Source organism: Cotesia glomerata, linkage group LG6 (genome assembly GCF_020080835.1).
Source record: "Cotesia glomerata isolate CgM1 linkage group LG6, MPM_Cglom_v2.3, whole genome shotgun sequence".
NCBI classification, from domain to species: Eukaryota; Metazoa; Arthropoda; class Insecta; order Hymenoptera; family Braconidae; genus Cotesia; species Cotesia glomerata.
The window spans coordinates 78,372-100,402 of NC_058163.1; the positions used below are offsets into that span (position 1 = coordinate 78,372).

Below are 22,031 nucleotides of genomic sequence, written 5' to 3' on the forward strand. Positions count from 1 at the left end.
TTGATTGAAATTTAAAATTTAAAGAGGTGATATATGTAATTATAATTATTGTAAATATTTCTATTTAACCGAACACAATTTGGAGAGAGATTGCATTTTTTTATAAGATATATCTTTAACGCTCTAAAATGATTCATTAATTATTATTAATATTTTCTATTAATAAAAGTATTTATTTTTTATCACGATTGTTAAAGACTAAATAACTAATTTAATAATACTCTAAAAATAGTTGCTGAATTAATTAGAAATGGAGTGGTATTAAATATCAGCTCCACCGCTTCCTAATCCAGCTTTAGAATCAACAGGTACTTGCTTAATAAAACAATCATCGAGAAATTGTGCCATTGAAAGATAGAGATGCCCGGTGACACCACTAAGACTGTGACCAACATCTGGATACACTTGTTGTCTAAATAATATTCCCTTTTGAGCTAGGTGACGAGATAGTGTCATGGATTGTTGGAATTGCACGTTATCATCTGCTGTTCCTTGGATTAAATAGAACATTTTTTCACGTAAATATTCTATTTTATTGTAAACATCAGACTCGGCGTAGCCTTTGTAGTTTGAAGTTACGTTTGGTGAACCCATGTATCTTTCAGCGTATGCTGAATCTTTAAATAATTATTATAATTGTTAATAATTAATACGCAGAGTCTTTCTCGTTTTTTTTTTTTTTTGTTTAATTAAATTCTAATTTAATTTCTTTAATTAATCTTATTTAATTTTAACAATTTCTTTTGATTAATAAATTAATTAATTAATTAATTAGTAATAATTAATGATATTTTTGGGGAAATTTATTCAATTTAAAATAAAGAATTTTTTGTAACAAAGAGAAATTATTGGACCTAAAAAAAATTTTTTGAACAATTATTTTATGTTGTAATAACTACTCTTAGAGATATTTTTTTATAATGTTAATAATTTAAACTTATAAAGAAAATGAAATTGATTTAATTTAATTTAATTAAAATTTAATTCTATTGAAATATTAATACTTTTTTTACCTTATTTTTATTTTTTCACATATAACTAAATTTAATTGATGTAAATCTAATGTATAAAGCCGATTGGCGTTTGAATAAATTAATAAATAAATAAATAAATAAATAAATAAATTATTATAATTGTTAATAATAATTGAAGCTGAAATTTTTGAGAAAATTTATTAAATTTAAAATAAAGACTTTTTTATATTACGGAGAAATTATTGGGCCTATAAAAAAGTTTTTGAACAATTATTATTATGGTTAATAATAATTAAAGTTGAGATTTTTGGGGAAATTTATTTAATTTAAAATAATGAATTTTTTTTATATTACAAAGAAAATTATTGAGCCTGTAAAAAAGTTTTTGAACAAAAGTTATTCAAAATTCAATTTTATAAAAAAAAATGTTTCTTAGGATTTAGAAAAAAAATCAATATTATTGCTTTAAATCCAAAATTATGATTCTTTTCATAAGTTCAATTCTGAATTATGTTAAATTGAACTGTACTTTCTTAACTATTGGAGATTTTAAAGATATAAGCTCATCCTGATGTTACACTCATCAAGAGCTTTCATTTGAGTACCCACATGCATTTTTGATATATTTTTCATATATACATGCATATAATATATATATATATATATATATATATATATATATATATATATATATATATATATATATATATATATATATATATAAAATATATGAAAAATTGATGTGGGTACTCAAATGAAAGATCTCGATGAGTGTAACATCGGGTTGAACTTATATTTTAAAAAATATCAATATTTTACAAGATACACGATCATTTCTTTATTATTGATAATTTTCAAGATATAAGCTTATTTTGATGTTACACTCGTCAAGAGCTTTCATTTGAGTACCCACATGCATTTTTGATATATTTTTCATATATACATATATATAATATATATAAATATATGAAAAATTGATGTGGGTACTCAAATGAAAGGTCTCGATAAGTGTAATGTCGGGGTGAGCTTATATCTTTAAAAATTGTCATTAGTTCACTTGATACAAGGTAATTTCTTAATGATTGACATTTTTGGAAATATAAATTCAATTCGATGTTACACTCATCGAGACCTATCATTTGAATACCCACATGGCATTTTTTATATATTTTATATATATGGTATTTGTGAAATATATAAATATATGAAATATATGGAAAATTGACGTGGGTACTCAAATGAAAGGTCTCGATGAGTGTAACATCGGGATGAGCTTATATTTTAAAAAATATCAATATTTTACAAGATACACGATCATTTCTTTATTATTGATATTTTTCAAGATAGAAGCTTATTTTGATGTTACACTCATCAAGAGCTTTCATTTGAGTACCCACATGCATTTTTGATATATTTTTCATATATACATATATATTATATAAATAAATATATAAAATATCTGAAAAATTGATGTGGGTACTCAAATGAAAGATCTCGATGAGTATAACATCAAGATGAGCTTATATTTTAAAAAATGTCAATAGTTCACAAGACACAAGATCATTTCTTAGTTATGTATCTAGATACAGAACATTTTCAAATACTCATCATAATAAATTTTAGAATTACAGCGACAATATTGTTTTTTTTTTAAATCATAAAAAACATTTTATTTTCAATTAAATTTTGAATAACTTTTGTTTTATCAATCTTTTTCTAGGACCAATTATTTTCGCCGAAATATTAAAAATTCAAATAATTTATTTTAAAATTGCGGCAAAAATTTTATTTATCCCTAAGTATTTATTTAAATTGATTTCTCAGTTTAAAAGAAACAAAGTAAAGAACTGTTTAAATTCTTAATCCAAAAATTACCGAATTAAATAAAAAAAATTTTTACTCACTGTAAAGCTTCCATGATACAATAGGAGCCACACTAATTCCACACTGAAAAACATCTTGTTCAGGTTCTGCTAAGGCAAGAGCGGACACAAAGCCTCCATAGCTCCACCCCCAAACAGCAACCCGGCGTTTGTCCACAAAATGCAATGAATCTCTTAAATACTCTGTTACTTCCAACTGATCAGCAACTTCAACAGTACCGAGTCTGTAATAGACTTCATAGAGCATTTTATATCCTTGACCGCCGCTTCCTCTGCCATCAATCTGTGCTACGATAATATTTTTTTTGCTCGCTAGATAAGTGTTCCAATCTATTTTGAACATGTCTGTCACCAATTGAGAGCCGGGTCCTCCGTATCTAAGCCCGTAAAATTAATCAAATCACAATCATCATCAATTTCTGTAATTTTTAGAAGAGAAAAAAATAAAAAAAAAAATACTCACACTTGAACAACCATTGGATAGCGAGTTATTTCTTCTTCTCTAAGCCCTGGTGGTAAATAAAGTCGGACTTGTGCGTTATATCCACCACTTATTTGTACCGGGAATGTTTTTATTTGTGGGAGAGCTATTTTTGCTATTTTATCCTGAAAAAACAAAATAAAATAAATTGTAATTTATTTATTTATTCATTTATTTAAAATAAAGTGACGGATAATCAATTTTTCAGTTTTATCTTACCCGTAACAATGTATTATTCTGAAGAAGACTGATGAACCGTGGTATAGGTGCTTCTATTTTATAGAGCGAGGCCGTTGGAACACCAGGGCCTAAACATTCTAGGACGAAGTATTCATTTCCAGGTGAAAAAATTGCATTGTGATATTGGCACGATTCTTCAGTTTCTAAAAAAAATTTTTTCATTAACTTTTCATAAAAATAATGTAAACTAAAATTAAAGAATTATCTACACGGAAAAAAGTAAACTGTAATATTCACTCAGATTCCGGTTAATTTTTATAATTTCAAACAGTAAAGTGGGCATCGGGGTGGCAAAAATATAAATATTTTCTATTGTTTCCAGATGTACAGTTATTTTAATAACTCTGTTACATTTTACAATTGTTTATATCCTCAACCTGTATTTCCTGCTTTATTATCGAATTTCCTGCTTTTATTTTTGCGGCTGTGGTCCGACTTGTGCTTTCTGTACCGTATTTACCCTGCACCTTGCCTCTCAGGCTGTTGGAACAGAATCATGGGGAAACCACAGAGAAAACCCATGATAGTACAATCGGAGCTGGGCTAAGTCTACAGTGATTGATAAGAAACTCTTCTTTATCGACCACTGAAGCATTAGGCCCTTCTCCTAGTGTACAGAGATCCCTCGCGCTAGCCAACGCTGACTAGAGCGGTCACTCATTCAAGTTGTTGCTTAAAATGGGTGATCGCTCAAGTCAGACCTGTGCCGCCCGGCTATCTCTGCCACGTTCAGAGGCTGGCAACGTAACGCACATATTTTTATCTATAATCACTGAAAAATATTGGTGCGTGCCGGGATCGAACCCGGGTCCCACTCTTTCGAAAAGCGGGCACCGAGCCGACTAGGCTATTGCCAACCCTAAAAATATAAATATTACAGAACTTAATGTAGAAAGTATAAAAGCCACAATTTATAATTTAATATCCAAAATAAGTGATTAGTAGCTGTCACTATAGTAAATAACGACTCTTACATCTTAAAAAATTACAGTTTCAAACAGTAAAAATTGCCATTTCAATACATAGTCCATTTTATGAGAAGAAGAGGAACTCAGATGAAAGAGAAGGGGTTCTCACCCTGGGAGAAATTAACATTTGAAACAGTAAAAATTATACTTTTAAAATATACATTTTACCAGTCCAAGCAAGTCAATAATTACAGTTTGATTTTTAGCGTTGCGTTTAAAATTTACCATTTTACTTTGTGAATATTGACGTTGCTTGTATTAGAAATTTACTAACTTTATTTTATACTTTTTACATATCATAAGATCATTTTTTAGGTACGAAATGATAAATATCAAAGTCTGAATTTTTAATTATTACACTTTGAAATTTTAGACATTTACATAGCGAATATTACTGTTTGAAATAGTATTTTCTTCCATGTAAAGAGTAAATTGTAACGTTTAAATGGTAAATATTATAAAGTGAATAGTAAAATCACGATTTTACTGTTTGAAATGGTAATTTTTAGCAGTTGATTATTTATTACAGTTTACTTTTTTCCGTGTATATTATTAAGAGAATAAAAAAAATTTTGTGTCCAGGATAGTCATATAATTAAGAAATGACATTGTATCTTGAAAACTATTGACATTTTTACAGATACAAGCTCATCCCGATGTTACACTCATCGAGACCTTTTATTTGAGTACCCACATCAATTTTTCATATATTTTATATATTTACATATTTCTCAAATACCATATATATAAAATATATAAAAAATGCCATGTGGGTATCCAAATGAAAGCTCTTGATGAGTGTAACATCGGGATGAGCTTATATCTTTAAAATAGTCAGTAGTTAAGAAAGTACAGTCCAATTTAACATAATTAAAAAATGACCGTGTATCTTCTGAACTATTGACATTTTTTAAGATATGAACTCATTTCGATGCTACACTCATCGAGACCTTTCATTTGAGTACCCACATCAGTTTTTCATATATTTTATATATTTATATATTTCACATATACCATATATATAAAATATATAAAAAATGTCATGTGGGTACTTGAATGAAAGGTCTCGATGAGTGTAGCATCGAAATGAGTTCATATCTTAAAAAATGTCAATAATTAAGAAATGATATTGTATCTTGAGAACTGTTGACATTTTTAAAGATATAAGCTCATCTCAATGTTACACTCATCGAGACCTTTCATTTGAGTACCCACATCAAGTTTTCATATATTTTATATATTTATATATATTATATATATGAAAATATGAAAAATATATAAAAAATGCATGTTGGTACTCAAATGAAAGCTCTTGATGAGTGTAACATCGGGATAAGCTTATATCTTTAAAATAGTCAGTAGTTAAGAAAGTACAGTCCAATTTAACATAATTAAAAAATGACCGTGTATCTTCTGAACTATTGACATTTTTAAAGATATAAGCTCACTCCGACATTACACTCATCGAGACCTTTCATTTGAGTACCCACATCAGTTTTTCATATATTTTATATATTTATATATTTCACATATACCATATGTATAAAATATATAAAAAATGTCATGTGGGTACTTGAATGAAAGGTCTCGATGAGTGTAGCATCGAAATGAGTTCATATCTTAAAAAATGTCAATAATTAAGAAATGATATTGTATCTTGAGAACTGTTGACATTTTTAAAGATATAAGCTCATCTCAATGTTACACTCATCGAGACCTTTCATTTGAGTACCCACATCAAGTTTTCATATATTTTATATATTTATATATATTATATATATGTATATATAACAAATATATAAAAATGTATGTTGGTACTCAAATGACAGCTCTTGATGAGTGTAACATCGGGATGAGCTTATATTTTTAAAATATATATTATATATGTATGTATATATGAAAAATATATAAAAATGCATGTGGGTACTCAAATGAATGCTCTTGATGAGTGTAATATCGGGATGAGCTTATATCTTTAAAAAATTCAGTAGTTAAGAAAGTACAGTCCAATTTAACATAATTAAGAAATGACCGTGTATCTTGTGAACTATTGACATTTTTAAAGATATAAGCTCACTTCGACATTACACTTATCGAGACTTTTTACTTGAGTACCCACATTAATTTTTCATATATTTTATATATTCATATATATGAATATATGAAAAATATATAAAAAATGCATGTGGGTACTCAAATGAATGCTCTTGATGAGTGTAATATCGGGATGAGCTTATATCTTTAAAATCATCAATATTTAAGAAAGTACAGTGCAATTTAATAAAAGTCAATATTTAATAAAGTAATATTTTATTTATTTATAGTTCACAAATCACGGCAGTCACATAGTGACTGCAAGGTTGCTAGTTTTTCTTAAATATGAAGCTAAAAGGGCATATGTCAAAAAAAATTTTTTTTGCGTTTTTCTACTAAATTTTTACTTTTGCACATTTCCAAATTGGAGAAAAAAAATTTTTTTATACGCCCTTTTGGATTTTTTTATCTGTGTGAAATCTAGTAAAAATCATACATGCTCATAAATGAACATACATTTAAAAGGTTGAAAATTTTTCTTCAATTATACTTTTTTTTTATGAGACTGTAGTTGATAGAATTTTTTTATAATTTTATCGCAATTTATTTATCATGAAAAAAATTTAATAAAAAAATTCCACATGTAAAAATTAATAGTGAAAATTTTTAGAAGCATTTTTACTGTAATTGATATGTTGTAAAAATTAAAATAATTTTTTAAACTTCAGTATCCTATTTTTTTTATAGTTAAATGAATTATCTCTTATTTTATTAATAGGGGTGTGCGAATATTCGAGTTTACGAATAATTCGCCTCGAATTCGAATCGAATTATTCGATTCGAATTTCGAATCGAATATTCGAATAATTCGAATCGTTCGAATAATTCGAATAATTCGAATAGTTCGAATCGTTCGAATAGCTCAAATAATTCAAACAGTCGTTTTCTGTTAATAAACTGATTAATTTTTGTGTAAAAATTAATTTGTTTTATTTTATTTGACTAAATAAAGTCTTCATAATTATTCGATAGTAAAGTCTGCTTATTATTTGTAATAAATATCTCTTGGTGTATTCGGACTCCCCGCCTCGGGGCACCTCGCTATTTTGACATTTTTCCGGAAAAATTCGATTTCTTTAATAAATGAGATCTACAGGCACGATAGATCAGACATTGAAAAAGTGTAAATATAGACTATGGAAATTCTATAGCTTTATCTCTAGCTGAGATTATTTAAATTAATTTATTTTTCTCTTAACTGAAATAAATTACGTCTATAGCTATATTACATTATAGTAATATTTACATAGCCCACATGAATTTTTATGAATTTTATATATTCCACAAATATGGGAAATATCATATAGGTTTATAAAATATATGAAAAAATCGTGTGCGTACTCAAATGAAAGGTCTCGATGAGCGTAACATCAGGATGAGCTTATGTCTTAAAAAATGTCAAGAATTGAAGAATGACTTTGTATTTTGTCTACTGATGATATGTTTAACGATACAAGCTCATCCTCGAGTTACACTTATCGAGATCTATCATTTAAATACCCACACGAATTTTTTATATATTTTATATATTTCACAAATATGATACACAGTAAAAAATTTTGCGTCATTGCGTCAAAAAATTATGTGTTAAAAATTTTTGTGTTAAATATTTAACACTTTTATGTATAAATTTAACATTAATTGTGTTAAATTAACACAGAAAAATGTTAAATTAACACAAAAAAGTGTAAAATATTTAACATAAAAATTTTAACACAAAATTTTTGACGCAATGACGCAAAATTTTTTACTGTGTAAATATCATATCTATAAAATCTTTTATTAAAAAGCTTATGCGACGTATTCATTGTTGTCGCTTTTCATTGCTACCTTTACACTCTTTCAATGTCTGAACCATCGTGTCGTAGATCTTATTTAAAATAAAATCGAATTTTCCCGGAGAAATGTCAAAATGACGAGGTGCCCCGAAACAGGGGGTCCGAATTCAACAAGAAATATTTATTACAAATATAATAAGCAGCCTTTACTATCAAATAATTATGAAGACTCCTTTAGTCAAATAAAATCAAACGAATTAATTTTTACATAAAAATTAGTTGGTTTATCGACAGAAAACGACTGTTTCAATTATTTAAAATATTCGAACTATTCGAATTATTCGAACTATTCGAATCATTCAAACTATTCGAATTATTCGAACTATTCGAATTATTCAAACTATTCGAATATTCGATTCGAATTTCGAATCGAATAGTACTATTCGATTCGATTCGATTCGAACACTATTCGCACACCCCTATTTATTAAATTATTTATATTTCTTCAAAGAAGAAATACTATAAAATACATTTTAAATTATTCAACATCTAATATTTAATGATAAAACAGTTGGCTACATTACAATTCATACTCTATTGATCGTTTTTATTTACGATCAATATATAAGCACGTTTCTCGTTTTTTTTTTCTTTCTTTTATTCATATAAATGAGCAACGATTTTACCCATTGTAAAATAATTGTAGCATGTGCACTAAATGAGTCACGCGAGATTGTTCATCAGGTAATTGTTTTTATGCGACTATCAATTCTCATACGGAAGTGACAAACACTGAATTAGAAATATATTTTTTTTTTTATTTTAATTTTTATATTAAAAATTAAAAAAATTTTTTTTTGCAAAAAAAAGTAACAGTAAAAATTTAAATGTTAAAAAAATTGTAAAAAAATTTTTATACTTACTTATATTGCTTTTTTTAGATTTATTTGTACTTTTATAAGTACCCGGTACTTCATGAGTATTAGAATTTTTTTTATCCCCATCTTCTTTTTCATCAAACTGCTGATGTCTCTCTTTTTCTTCAGACCAACCTGATGAAACACTCAACATTCCCGAATGAATGTGATTTTCATTATCCAAGGCATACATATAGTTCCCTCTGGTCATTGAGGCAGGGCATGTTATACAGAAAGCTGGATAAAGAGATGATCCAACTTCTGGAAGAACTGAACTCACTTTATACAAGTGACGTTGTCCTGGTCGCCCTGCTGGTATTCCCAAAAAGTATCTGAAAAATAATTAAATAAAACTATTGTATTTATTTATAAAAATTAAAAATTAGCTATAAGAAATTTTTATTGAAAAATTAAAAGAAAATTTTTTAAAAATATTCTTTTAGTTCTAATTTAATTAATAAAAAAAAATAAAAAAATTTTTGAACATCGGCCAATTTTAATGTCATTAAATAAAGCCATATTTTACACTAATAAAAAAAAAAAGAAAAGTTTTTAATGAAAATTTTATTTATAAATGACCTTTATAAATTATTAAGTAAAATGAAATTTTTATAACAGTTGAAACTTTAGGTAATGATTATTAAATTGATACAAGATAATTTTAGATCAATGTGATGTCATATGATTCATTAATAAAAAATTTTAGAAAATATAAAAATGCATGTCTTATAACAGTCATTTATTTTTTAAGAAAAGAAGAAATTTTATAATTGATTTTAAAAAGAAAAAAAATTGTTAACTAAGAATTTTTTTTATTGAAAAAATTAATGAAAAAAAAATGTAATTTGTAAAAAATTTGGAAAACTGTAAGTGCAATTTGAAAAAAAATATTTTTTAGTTTTAATTTAATAAATGAAGCAAACTAAAATTAAAAACCTCAGGTAACTTTAGTATTATGATTAATGATACACTGATAGGAGGATTTGTTTATATTTATGTATTTATAAATTATGTGTTTTTAAATAATGACTACTGTTAAATTGCACTGTACTTTCTTAAATATTGACTTTTTTAACGGTATAAGCTCATCCTGATGTTACACTCATCAAGAGCTTTCATTTGAGTACCAACATGCATTTCTGATATATTTTTCATATATATATATATATATATATATATATATATATATATATATATATATATATATATATATATAAATATATAAAATATATGAAAATATGATGTGGATACTTAAATGAAAGGTCTCGATGAGTGTAATGTCGGGGTGAGCTTATATTTTTAAAAATGTCAGTAGTTGACAAGATATCTGTTAAATTGAACTGTACTTTCTTAAATATTGACATTTTTAGAGATATAAGCTCATCCTGATGTTACACTCATCAAGAGCTTTCATTTGAGTACCAACATGCATTTCTGATATATTTCTCATATATATATATATATATATATATATATATATATATATATTATATATATATATATATATATATAAATATATAAAATATATGAAAATATGATGTGGATACTTAAATGAAAGGTCTCGATGAGTGTAATGTCGGGGTGAGCTTATATTTTTAAAAATGTCAGTAGTTGACAAGATATCTGTTAAATTGAACTGTACTTTCTTAAATATTGACATTTTTAGAGATATAAGCTCATCCTGATGTTACACTCATCAAGAGCTTTCATTTAAGTACCAACATGCATTTTTGATATATTTTTCATATATACATATTAGGATGGCGGAAAAAAACCGACTATTTTTGTTTTTGAGTCTCGAGTGAAAAAATGTTAGTTTTTGATGTTTTAAGAGCCCTCACCAAAGGACAGCTTAAAAAAAAATTTTTAAGAGGTCACTCCAATATTTTTTAAAATTTCAAAAATCGTCAAAAATCGAATTTTTTTTTTTTTTTTAATTTTTTTTCTCGTTACGGTATAATTTTATAGACCAAAAAAAAATAAGCTTCCGAAAGTTTCAGTTCAAAATTTAAATTTTGAAAGGTCGCTCATAATTTTTTTTTTTTTTCTTTAATTAGTCATATCGCCGACTTTAAGTGTTGGGAGTGGTACGTTGGGGTCTTTTTGGTTTGAAAAAATCTTAACCTACGCGGCAAGGTCAAATCTCAACTAAGCTGGTTTCTAAGACCAGCTTGGGATTCGAACCCACGCCTGGCAGTTGATTAAATAAAATTATTAAATTAAAAAAAAATTATATTTTCTATGTTGTGGTTGATTTTTAGTTCATCTCGTGATGTATTTTTATCGATTATTGTACTAAATAAAAAAAAAAAAAAAATGCATGTAATTTTAATTTGAATAGTAAAAGGTCGCTCGAAAAAATCTAAACTAATGCACTAATAAATTGAAAAAAATTATGAGCGACCTTTCAAAATTCAAATTTTGAACTGAAATTTTCAGAAACTTATTTTTTTTTAGTCTATAAAATTATACCGTAACGAGAAAAAAAATAAAAAAAAAAAAAATTCGATTTTTGACCATTTTTGAATTTTAAAAAAATTTGGAGCGACATCTTAAAAAATTTTTTTTAAGCTGTCCTTTGGAGAGAGCTCTTAAAACATCAAAAACTAACATTTTTTCACTCGAGACTCAAAAAAAAAAAAAATAGTCGGTTTTTTTGCGCCATCCAAATACATATATATATAAATATATAAAAAATGCCATGTAGGTACTCAAATGAAAGGTCTCAATGAGTGTAACATCGGGATGAGCTTATATCTTTAAAAATGTCAATAGTTCTTAAGATACAATGTCATTTCTTAATTATTGACCTTTTTCAAGATATAAATTCATTTCGATGTTACACTTATCGAGACCTTTCATTTGAGTACCCACACGCATTTTTGATATATTTTTCATATATACATATATATGATATATATAAATATATAAAATATATGAAAAATTGATGTGGGTACTCAAATGAAAGGTCTCGATGAGTGTAACATCAGGATGAGCTTAGATCTTTAAAAATATCAATAGTTCACATGATACAAGGTCATTTCTTAATTATATATCTACAAATAGCGCATTTCCAAACTACGCAAAATAACAAAATTAAAAACGTCGGCTAAACTTTAGTATTATGATTAATGATACTCATATTATTGTATAAATGCAAAATGATTGTGATAGAAGCTTGATTTGAATCGCTTCGCGCTGCGAGGCGTGCAAAATAAATACATAGAACTTACATAGTATTATTTTCGTGGTCCCATGATAATATTTTAACAACTTCCCGTCGTCCATGAGTTAAAGGAACAACTTGCTTCTTAACAACATTGACCCAGACAATGTGTTTAAAAAATCCAGCCGGGCCATCTCTAACAGGAGCAATTGTTATATAACTACTGCTGTTTAATGAGAACAGCGGTGGATGTGATGACACGTCGACCCAGCCGTGACTTTCGCTTATTCGCTGGATTTCTTGACAATGCCACAAAGGGCTCTTGCATACTGTTATTACTGATACATTCTGAGCACGAGTCAACCAAGTTATTGAAACTTCGGTTAAAGAAATCCAAGAAGCAGTTGTAAAATAATGCTCGCTAAAAGTTTTTGTCTTTAGTATGTTAGTACTTATTCTGTAACAGAATTTAAACTTACGTGTGCTCGATAATAGCGGGTGGTTTAACTGTTTTTATATTTATATTCTTCGGATCAGCTAAATCCGCGACGTGAAGTTTCACTTGGGGATTCGGGGTACCGGGTCTTGGGGATCTCAATGACCAAGTTTCTGGGTAGAGATTTTTGTTTTCTTCACCGAACCATGAAATGTGCATTTCTTCTACTAAAGAGTCATTGAAAGATGCGTATAACATCATATGACCGTCTTTTGACATCCAAATTGCATGAGAGCTTCGGAGGATTTCCTCTAATGCATACAAAAATTAATTATTGTATTTTATTCTGCAAAAATTTACTAATTAATTTATTTGTTAATAAATAAATAAATTAATTAATTTAAAATTTATTTAGTAAATTAATTAATTAATTAATTTATAATTAATTAATTAATTAAGTAAATTAATTTACAATTTATTTAGTGAATTAATTAATAAATTTATAATTAATTAATTGATTAATTTACAATTTATTTAGTAAATTAATTAATTAATTTACAATTTATTTATTAAATTAATTAATTAATTTATAATTAATTGATTAATTTACAATTAATTACTTTATTTATAATTAATTAATTAATTAATTTACAATTTATTTAGTAAATTAATTAATTAATTTACAATTTATTTATTAAATTAATTAATTAATTTACAATTTATTTAGTAAATTAATCAATTAATTTACAATTTATTTAGTAAATTAATTGATTAATTTACTAAATTTTTAGGCTTGAAAATATATCAGAGATTTTTTGTTTAAAAAATTAATTAATTAATTAATTTACTAATTAATTAAATAATTTTTTAAACAAAAAATTTCTTATATATTTTTAAACCTAAAAATTTTAAAGAGAATTAAATTAGACATCTAAAAATTTGAAAAATTTTTTTTATCGAAAAAATTGAGACAAAAAAATAAATTATTGTATTTTACACTGCAAAAATTTACTAATTAATTTATTTACTAATAAATAAATAAATTAATTAATTTACAATTTATTTAGTAAATTAATTAATTAATTTACTAAATTTTCAGGCTTAAAAATATATCAGAGATTTTTTGTTAAAAAAATTAATTCATTCATTCATTTACTAATTTATTCATTCATTTTTTAAACAAAAAATTTCTGATATATTTTTAAGCTTAAAAATTTTTATGCAAATCGAATTAGCCGATATCTAAAAATTTTTTTATTGAAAAAATTGAGACAAAAAAATAAATTATTGTATTTTACTCTGCAAAAATTTACTAATTAATTAAATTCTTAAATAAAAAATCTCTGATTTATTTTTAAGCTTAAAAATATTAATTAAAATTAAATTAGCCGACATTTAAAAATTTTTAGAAATTTTTTTTGTTGAAAAAAATAGAAAAAAAAAATTTTCATTCATAATAAACTTGAAAAACTATAAATGCAATTTTAAAAAAAAAATTTTTTAGTTTTAATTTAATTAATTAAAAAATATCAAAAATTAAGATTATTACATTTTAAGTATTTCTTCAAAAATATGTAAAAAATCTATAAGAATTAATATGAAATATTTCTTACATAAATAATATAAAAAAAATTATGAAAAATTATAAAAGGCAATAATATAATTAAAAATGAATAAAAATTTTCACATTTATTTTTTTAGAGAGTAGAACCTATTGCAAGTTATATTTTTAGGTTGTAATAACGCTTACTTCATAGAATAGAGGCTGTGAAGAACCCTAAGCAAGTGAAAACAAAAAAAAAAAAAACAAGGAACTCAAGATACGTCAGATCTTTTGAAAAGATGTTCTATTTACTTTCTTGCTCTAATTAATTTTTATGAAATGAGTACTATAAGAATACCTATATCTGTTTACTATAATATCTTGTGATTTATAAGTATGCTTCTAACACTTTTTTGACTATTTATCGCTGTTCTTGAAAAGAAAAAATAGAATTGTTTGTAACTTAAAAAAAATTAATTTTTTAATTTAACTAAATTTTGCTTTATTAAATAATGACTATTGTTAAATTGCACTGTACTTTCTTAAATATTGACATTTTTAAAGATATCAGCTCATCTCGATGCTACACTCATCAAGAGCTTTCATTTGAGTACCCACATGCATTTTTGATATATTTTCCATATATACATATATATAATATATATAAATATATGAAAAATTGATGTGGGTACTCAAATGAAAGGTCTTGATGAGTGTATTGTCGGGGTGAGCTTATATCTTTAAAAATGTCAATAGTTCACAAGATACAAGGTCATTTTTTAATCATTGATATTTGTTAAGATATAAACTCATTTTGATGTTACACTCATCGAAACCTTTCATTTGAGTACATACATGGCATTTTTTATATAATTTATACATATGGTATCTGTGAAATATATAAATATATGAAATATATGACAAATTGATGTCGGTACTCAAATGGAAGGTCTTGACGAGTGTAATGCCGGGATGAGCTTATATCTTTAAAAATGTCAATATTTGACGAGATACAAGGTCATTTCTTAATTATTGACATTTTTAAAGATATAAGCTCATTCCGATGTTACACTCATCAAGACCTTTCATTTAAGTACCCACATGGCATTTTTCATATATTTTATATATATAGTATTTGTGAAATATATAAATATATAAAATATATGAAAAATGCCATGTGGGTACTTAAATGACAGGTCTTGATGAGTATAACATCGGGGTGAGCTTATATCTTTAAAAATGTCAATATTTCACGAGATACAAGGTCATTTCTTAATTATTGACATTTTTTAAGATATAAACTCATTTCGATGTTACACTCATCGAGACCTTTCATTTGAGTACCTATATGGCATTTTTGATATATTTTTCATATATACATATATAATATATCAAATATACGAATAATTGATGTGGGTACTCAAATGAAAGGTCTTGATGAGTGTAACATCGGGATGAGCTTATATCTTAAAAAATGTCAATAGTTCTCAAGATACAATGTCATTTCTTAATTATGTATCTAGAGACAGTATTTTCGAATGCAGCCTAAATATCATCACAAATTGACTATTGGTGGGAATAATATGAAACCTTTAAGAAGTACAACTCCAGATCAAAACCTTTCTAATGATTCCAAATTTAACCATAAAAACCCATTTTATCATCTAAATACACCAGTCACAAAATTTTGCTTAGTCTCTTAATAATATAGATTACAAAATTGGTCAATTTTTATTTCAATTCTAAACAAACTAACTTTTTATGTAAATTAAATGCTTATTTTTTTTTAAATGAATTTTTTCTTTAAACATTGGTTTTATCTTATACAAAAAAAAATTAATTTAACAAAAAGTGACTAATTTTGTAATAAAGAATTAATTTGTTTAAAATTTTTAATAATTTTATTTCTTCAGCTGAAGAAATAAAAAAATTTCTTCTTAAAAATTTTCTAATTTTTTTTTCTCAGCATGTAAAAATGGAAAAATCAACAACAATTACCTTCATAAAGCCAATCCGGTAATCCATTAGATAAAATACCAGGTAGAGCAGTATTAGTCACTCGATATTCCAGATTAGACGTAGGACTTGTTTTGTAATAAATATCATAGTTGTGAACCATTATCAGCCCATGGCCTCGAGGAGTCCATTGTGCGTGTAACAAATAAGGGTGGATGTATTTCTCTGGATTTGGCGTTAGATGAATGACGTCCCTAGACGTGAGTATAAAAAACCAATCATTAATTAAATGAAGAAATCAATCGATGAGGATAAAAGTTAATTAGCGCTTTACTAACCGAGTATTGATGTCGTATATAAGGTACTGTGCAAGGTATGTAAATCTAAAGAGTTTTTCAACATTCTGAGCTAGAAGAATATATCGATGATCTGACGAAAGGGAAAATGTTGTTGGATTTAGTCGACGCTAAAAAATATCCGTAAATTAATTAATTAATTTTGCAATAAAATTTTTAATAAATTAATTAAATAAAAACTCACGAAAGTTTCATTTGGCATGAGACTGCGGGCTGTTGCGTTAGGATTAGATGCATCTAATAATGAAATACCGCCCCATGCATCACGATAGCAGATATGACGATTACTTACCCAGGTGCCATTAAACGGAAGTGGAGATAACTCTCCAGATAGTATCTAAAATAGAACGAATCGATATGTTAAGCATTGAATTTTTCAGGTTGTAATAAATATTCTTACTTCTGATAGGCGTAATCGCGCACCGCGAACACGAGGTCCTTCATCAGGAGGCGTTAATACTACCACTGATGTTACTATTAATGCAAGGACTGCTATTATTACTAGTAATGCAATTAATATCCCTCGCCAATTTCGTTGGTTTGGATTTGTTGACACCAATTCCTATTAATACATTTTTTTTTATTTTTTTCTGCACTGAGAAGAAATTTGTTTTTTAAGAATTTAGCTATTTATTATAATTTTATTTCCTAGCTGAAGAAATAAAATTTTTTTTTTTACAGTAAATTAAATTGTTTAAAATTCTTAATAAATTAATTTTTAACTACAAAATTGCTAATTTTTATTTAATTAAATTTATTTTTTTTTTAAATTAACAATTTTTTATAATTTTATTTCTTAGAAGAAATAAAAATTTTTCTCACAGCAAATTAAATTATTTAAAATTCTTAACAAATTAATTTTTAAATACAAAATTGCTAATTTTTTTAAAAATAATTTATTTTCTTGAAACTTTGGTTTTATCTTACACTGTAAAAATGTATTTAAAAAAAATTAGCAATTTTTTAATTAGAAATTAATTTGTTTAAAATTTTTTATAATTTTATTTCTTAGTTGAAGAAATAAAAATTTTTCTCACAGAAAATTAATTCGTTTAAAATTCTTAATAAATTAATTTTCAATTACAAAATTGCTAATTTTTATTTAATTAAATTTATTTTTTTTTTAAATTAACAATTTTTTATAATTTTATTTCCTAGAAGAAATAAAAATTTTTCTCACAGCAAATTAAATTATTTAAAATTCTTAACAAATTAATTTTTAATTACAAAATTGCTAATTTTTTTAAAAATAATTTATTTTCTTGAAACTTTGGTTTTATCTTACACTGTAAAAATGTATTAAAAAAAAATTAGCAATTTTTTAATTACAAATTAATTTGTTTAAAATTTTTTATAATTTTATTTCTTAGTTGAAGAAATAAAAATTTTACTCACAGAAAATTAATTTGCTTAAAATTCTTAATAAATTAATTTTTAATTAAAAAATTGATCATTTTTTTGAAAATAAATTTTTTCCAGCGTTGGTTTTATCTTAAACAGAAAAGAAATTTATTTCTGAAAAAGTTACTAATTTTTTAATGAAAAATTAATTTGTTTAGAATTTTAAATAATTTTATTTCTTCGGTGAAGATATGAACGGTTTTCTTACATTAACTATCTTGTTGAAAAAAATCTTGATAAATTTGGAAAAAAATAATTTTGAAAATGAATATTCGCAAGTTATTTATCTAGAATTTTTTTTTTTAATGAAAAAAAATTTTTTTCAGCAAAAAAGTTGCTGTGAGAAAAATTTTTATTTCTTTTTTGAAAAAATAAAATTATTTAAAATTCTAAACAAATGAATTTTTAATAAAAAAATTGCTAATTTAAAAAAAAATACATTTCTTCTCTGTGCAAGATACAACAAATGTTTGAAAAAAATTTATTTAAAAAAAAATAAGCAACTTTTTTATATAAAAAATTAATTTGCTTAAAATTTTTAATAATTTTATTTCTTCAGCTGAAAAATAAATTAAAATTTTCAACAAATTAATTTTTTTTAAAAATAACTTTCTTCTTTCAGTGTAACAAAAAAAGTCAATGTTTGATCATATATGGACAGAAATGATTAATTATCACATATGTGATACACATATGACCATATATGATCTTCATTTAATCATGTATAACTTTTAAACATATATAATCCAATTAAAAATATATATGATCATATATAGCTTAAAAATGTTCACATATGATAAAAGAAGATCATGTAAGGTCATATAATAATTTTGGGTAAATTTTAAATAGAGCCATATACGATCACATATGATCATGTGATCATATAAGCCATATATGGCTTAAAAATGGTCGAATATGACAAAAGAAGATCATATAAGGTCATATAATAATTTTGGTTCAATTTAAAATACAGCCATATACGATCATATATAATTATATGATCATATGATGAGCTATATAAGATTATATAGGGCTGACATTTGATCATATATAACTTTTACACATATATGATCCAATTAAAATTATATATGACCATATATGGCATAAAAATAGTCACATATGACAAAAGAAGATCATATAAGGTCATATAATAATTTTGGGTCAATTTTAAATACAGCCATATGCGATCATATTATCATATAAGCCATATATGACGATATATAGCTTAAAAATGATCACAATTACAAAGTAAGACCATATAAGGTCATATAATAATTTTGGTTCAATTTTAAATACAGCCATATACAATTATATATGATCATATAATGAGCCATATAAGATCATATAGGGCTAACATTCGATCATATGTAACTTTTACACATATATGATCCGATTAAAATTATATATGACCATATATGGCTTCAAAATGTTCACATATAATAAAAGAAAATCATATAAGGTCATATATTAATTTTGGGTCAATTTTAAATATTGCCCGATATGATCATATGATCATATATGGTTTAAAATGGTCACATATAATAAAAGAAGATCATATAAAGTCATATAACAATTTTCGGCCAATTTTATAATACAGCCCTATATGATTATATGATCATATGATGAGCCATATATGATCATCTATGGTTAAAAATGGTCACATATATTAAAAGAAGATCATATAAAGTCATATAACAATTTTCGGCCAATTTTAAATATTGCCCGATATAATCATATGATCATATGAAGAGCCATATATGATCATATGATTTTATGATGAGTCATATATGATCATATAATGAGCCATATATGATCATATATAGTTTAAAAAAATTTTCAAAAATTATTGTCTTAAAAATTAAATCATAAATCGACATGTGCACATCAGTATTGAAGTTATTTAAAACGGTCAAACATAAAAAATGAAAAATATAATCTGTGATATTAATAAGCTGTCTTTAAATAGAACAATATGACCTTTCTTACAGTTTATTTAATTTTTTTTCTATATAGCCTTTAAAAAAATCATTATTAATAATCAATAAAAATAGTTTAATTTTTTTCATAATTCTATTCAAAATATCTAAGAAGAAATATAAAAATTCAGGATTTTGCAAGCTTTAAAATCTAGCTTTTAATTAAAATTAAATTGACATTAAATCAGATCAAAAAATGAGCAAATAAAAATATTTAAAAAATTTTTTGCAAGCTTTAGAGTTAATGGCATTTATACAATAGCTATTGCTTCAGTAGCTGTACACTCTCATGCAATCGATAGAGAAAAAATCAGTGGGGTGCTCAGTTAAACTGTGGAACCTTGTTGCTCTATTTATTACCGAGTTCAAACACGCGCTTTTTCGGATCTAAGCGATTTTGCTAATTAAATCACAAAACAATTAAGTAAAATAATTCTAAACTCTGCACATTAATATTCTTTTATATTAAATTTATAATTTTCTTGTGAATTATATGTAATTTAAAATTAAAATGGCTACTCATTGATTTTAATGAGCTTCAGGTAAAATTAAAAATAAAAAATTTTTAAAAATTAAAAACAAATACCTCGTCATCATACATATTGTCATGATCGGCCATCTAGAACAACTTGTTTGCAAATAATTTATTTATTTAAATACTTCACTTCTTCTTCCTGTTACCCCATTCGTAAATTAAAAAATGAAATATTAACAAAGATACTAAAAGTAATAATTAAACTTACAGGAACTCCGCTTTCACTCGAAAGAGTTTTGGTACTGAGTAGAAGGATCCCTAGTGATGCTGTAGAGTCTGCGCGAACTGTTACTTGCGCAGAATTATAGAGTTTTAATAAACAACCGGGGTGAATAATAAATATTTTAAGGAGAATAATATTGTAGTTGTTTAATAATAAACAGAAAATCCTTAGATAGTTCCTGTATTTAATTTTAATAAAGATTTAATACCTCTCAATTGATATTTTTTATATTTAATTTAATTTTAAACTTTTGGAAACTGTTTTCTTCTTTTAGAAGATGATATTTTAGGAAAATTTGTTAATTAAAATTATTTGGCATTACCTGGATAGAAATTTATAGAATTTTATGTCTGTTCAGTAAAATTTATCAAACGGTAGATCAATAAGCAATAAAAATAAATGATTAATTGATTTCTTCTTCACAAAGAATAAAGGATAATTTTAATTCAAGTTTAATTAAGCTCAGAAGAATATAATATTGATAAATTTAGTTTAAAAGAGCTCAATAAGTTTATTTTATAACTCATAATAATAATTCTTTGAGCTCAGGTGTTCCGCTTATGACCTATTTTTTTTTTTAATAAAAAGAATTGAGCTGAAAAAATTAGAATTTCGCTTAAAAAACTAATTTAAAACTTACTGTGTCTTATTGTAACCTTATTATTGGCCTTAAAAGGCTGTTAGGTTTTTATCAATAAAGAAATAAATAAATAAATAAATACTTGATATGAATGCATAAACTTCAACATCACTATTAAGATTATTATGAAAATTAAATTAGCCGACATTAGAAAATTTTTATAATTTTTTCTTATTTAAAAATAATTATTATTAAAAATATATTGTTATTGCACGGAAAAAAGTAAACTGTAATATTCACTCGGATTCCGATTAATTTTTATAGTTTCAAACAGTAAAGCGGACATCGGGGTGCCAAAAATATAAATATTACAGAACAATGTAGAAACTATAAAAGCCACAATTTATAATTTAATATCCAAAATAAGTGATTAGTAGCTGTCACTATAGTGAATAACGACTCTTTCATCTTAAAAAATTACAGTTTCAAACAGTAAAAATTGCCATTTTAATATATAGTCGATA

The 22,031-nt window shown here is 24.9% G+C and overlaps 1 protein-coding gene across 1 annotated transcript; it reads right to left on the reverse strand.

The window, feature by feature from the left end:
* On the reverse strand, positions 1-20,969 carry LOC123267793 (dipeptidyl aminopeptidase-like protein 6). Its single transcript, XM_044732643.1, has 13 exons — positions 20,913-20,969; positions 20,756-20,843; positions 17,193-17,354; positions 16,977-17,129; positions 16,775-16,902; positions 16,479-16,690; positions 12,981-13,248; positions 12,569-12,922; positions 9,342-9,667; positions 3,558-3,721; positions 3,321-3,463; positions 2,879-3,234; positions 1-617 (listed from the first exon to the last, which is right to left on the reverse strand). Exons 2-13 carry the CDS (start codon positions 20,786-20,788, stop codon positions 262-264), a joined length of 2,655 nt encoding a protein of 884 aa, XP_044588578.1. The 5' UTR covers positions 20,789-20,843; positions 20,913-20,969; the 3' UTR covers positions 1-261.
* Between the last annotated feature and the right edge of the window lie 1,062 nt (positions 20,970-22,031).

Excerpts from the sequence above, each read along its gene's own strand:
- LOC123267793 (XM_044732643.1), bottom strand. The coding sequence starts at position 20,788 with ATGGCCGATCATGACAATATGTATGATGACGAG. Across the intron at positions 16,903-16,976 it reads TCATGCCAAATGAAACTTTC|CGTCGACTAAATCCAACAAC; the intron begins GTGAGTTTTTAT and ends GATATTTTTTAG. Across the intron at positions 16,691-16,774 it reads ATATACGACATCAATACTCG|GGACGTCATTCATCTAACGC; the intron begins GTTAGTAAAGCG and ends ACTCACGTCTAG.